Source organism: Trypanosoma conorhini, assembly GCF_003719485.1.
Source record: "Trypanosoma conorhini strain 025E chromosome Unknown Tco_14.4_contig_00751, whole genome shotgun sequence".
NCBI classification, from domain to species: domain Eukaryota; phylum Euglenozoa; class Kinetoplastea; order Trypanosomatida; family Trypanosomatidae; genus Trypanosoma; species Trypanosoma conorhini.
The window spans coordinates 6013-8006 of record NW_021704834.1 but is presented as its reverse complement, the minus strand read 5'-3'; the positions used below and the strand labels follow the sequence as shown (position 1 = coordinate 8006).

Here is a 1994-nt window from a genome sequence, read left to right as displayed (position 1 = left end):
AAAAATAATCGCTTTCAGAAAAATAAAAATTCCTTTTTACCAGAGGGCTGTGGGTGGGCGGGCAAAAGAAACCTATCGATGACGATAATCTGGTTTTCGCACACACCTTTGCTCCACGCTGCTCGTGTTGAAGGAAAAATAGTAAAAAGAACAAAAAACATCCCTTCACACAACGCAGCATCCCACGCAAAAAACAACCACACTACAAGTTAACATTTTGTTGTTTTTCCTCTCCACACGCAACAAACCAGGGAATATGACATTACTGTACCTTTCGTAAATATTCTCGGCGGTAGACAAATGTCATTCTAGCTAAGACGCGGTGGGGGGTGAAGAAGTGAGAAGAGGGAGGAAAGGAACGTTTCTCAGGGTCATGGCTGCGACAGCTGAAGCGTGTCCCATCCAGACAACGCCACGTTGGACTGCATGCCAACGGCATTTCAGTTTTATAGGTCTGTGGCAAGGCCACTCGCCCAAGGGAGTTTGCCAACTCCGTTCCCCCATAGTGCTGGCAGGTAAGATCCCGTTCATCTTACCCCAGTTCCCCTATTTCGCTCGATCCACTCTATTGTTGGGGCCAATAACCCCGCAAAGCCCGTTTGAAGGGAAGGTCCTCGCACAGCGGGGAGAAGGTGCTGCGGAGGGGCGGGAGCCCCATATCGCCCACCTTCCTGGCCACAATGTGTCGTCCGTCCGGTCCTCCCCCAAAGTTGCGCGAGAGCGCATCCGCCGGGTTGGCGGCGCCGGCCAGGTAAAAGAAGGTGACCTCAATCCCGCGTTTGTGGCCCAAGTCAAACGCGTACTCAAACAGCCGGTTGAGGGCGTACCCCCGGCCGATGCCGCCAAACCCGTTGAGCCGCCTCTGCGCGTGCACAATCGGAAAATGGTCCGTGACCAGGGCAATCTTGCTCCCGTCGCCAGCAGGCCCTCGCGCACGAGCAGGCGCAGCAGGGCCTCCGCTCCGCGTGGCTCTGCGTGTGCCGAATGGCGGGCGTTGAAGTATCCCAGGGGGGGCTGTTCCCCCTCGCCGAGTGGGGGGGGTGGCGTTGTCCCCGCGCGGCCGCCGCCACTCTTGTTCGTCGGTATGTTATTCATACCGCGATGTTGTGCGAGGGGCTGCAGGTCATGGATCCACCGCTGCTGGTAGGTGGTGGTGGTGGTGAATGCCTCCCGCCCCCGCAGCCAGCGGCGGCGGACAATCGCCCCCCATCCCGAGCACGACGCGTCGGTGAACGCAATCACATCGTAGGCCGCGTCGTCGTAGGTGGGGGTGCGGGGTTCCGCGATGGTCCACCACGGGTTCGCGCTGAGCTCCGCGCCCAACGACTGCATCTCCTGTTCCACGGCCGGGTCCAGGTAGGGGACCTCGTCGTCCCAGTCGCGCCCTCGCGTGACCAATCTGTACACGCCTCGGTAGGCTCGAAGAAGCCGAAATGCGCGGGCCGGGTTGAGCTGCGTCGTGTGCAGCGCAAACATCATCAGTGAGATGGTCGAGGCAAAACTGCGGCAGGTGAAGCGGGTGGCACGCAATGCGAGCCGCAGCTTCGCCACCGTCTTGGTCGAGTTACGCACCAAGCGTTCCTCGCCGTTCCAGGCATACTCCTCGCCAAGAAACACGTTGGTTTCCGTGGCCATACTCAGGAGCTCCTCGTCGGACGCCGCAGCGAGGGACTCTCGGTCCGGCGACGTCAGCAGATTCGCCGCGCGGATGCGATCCAGAATGCGTCGCACCGCCGAAAGAAAAGCGGCCTCCTGGCCCGACTCCGCGGCAATCATAATGTTGTCGATCATCGTGTCCACCACAACCGGGGTGTCGATGTCGACAATCATCCAAGTCACTGCCTGCCCAACCGCCACGCTCCAGCGGGCGCCGGTGGGAAGAGTTCGCAGACGGTAGTACGTCGGCTGACCCTTGGCGCGAAACACAAACTTGTCACGAAGGGCCTCCGGGAGCGGAATCGTGTCGTAAAAGGCCTCAAAGTCAATTTGCAGCA

At 59.5% G+C, this 1994-nt stretch overlaps 1 protein-coding gene across 1 annotated transcript in view; it reads right to left on the bottom strand.

Annotated features, from left to right (window-relative positions):
- Positions 1 to 546: 546 nt before the first annotated feature.
- The window catches only part of Tco025E_08324 (uncharacterized protein), a gene marked incomplete at both ends in the record, with an annotated part of 2493 nt that continues 1045 nt past the window's right edge, over positions 547 to 1994 (bottom strand). Inside the window, one exon of the mRNA XM_029375175.1 lies at positions 547 to 1994. This exon is cut by the window's right edge and continues 1045 nt beyond it. Coding sequence (XP_029224748.1) covers positions 547 to 1994 — 1448 coding nt within the window.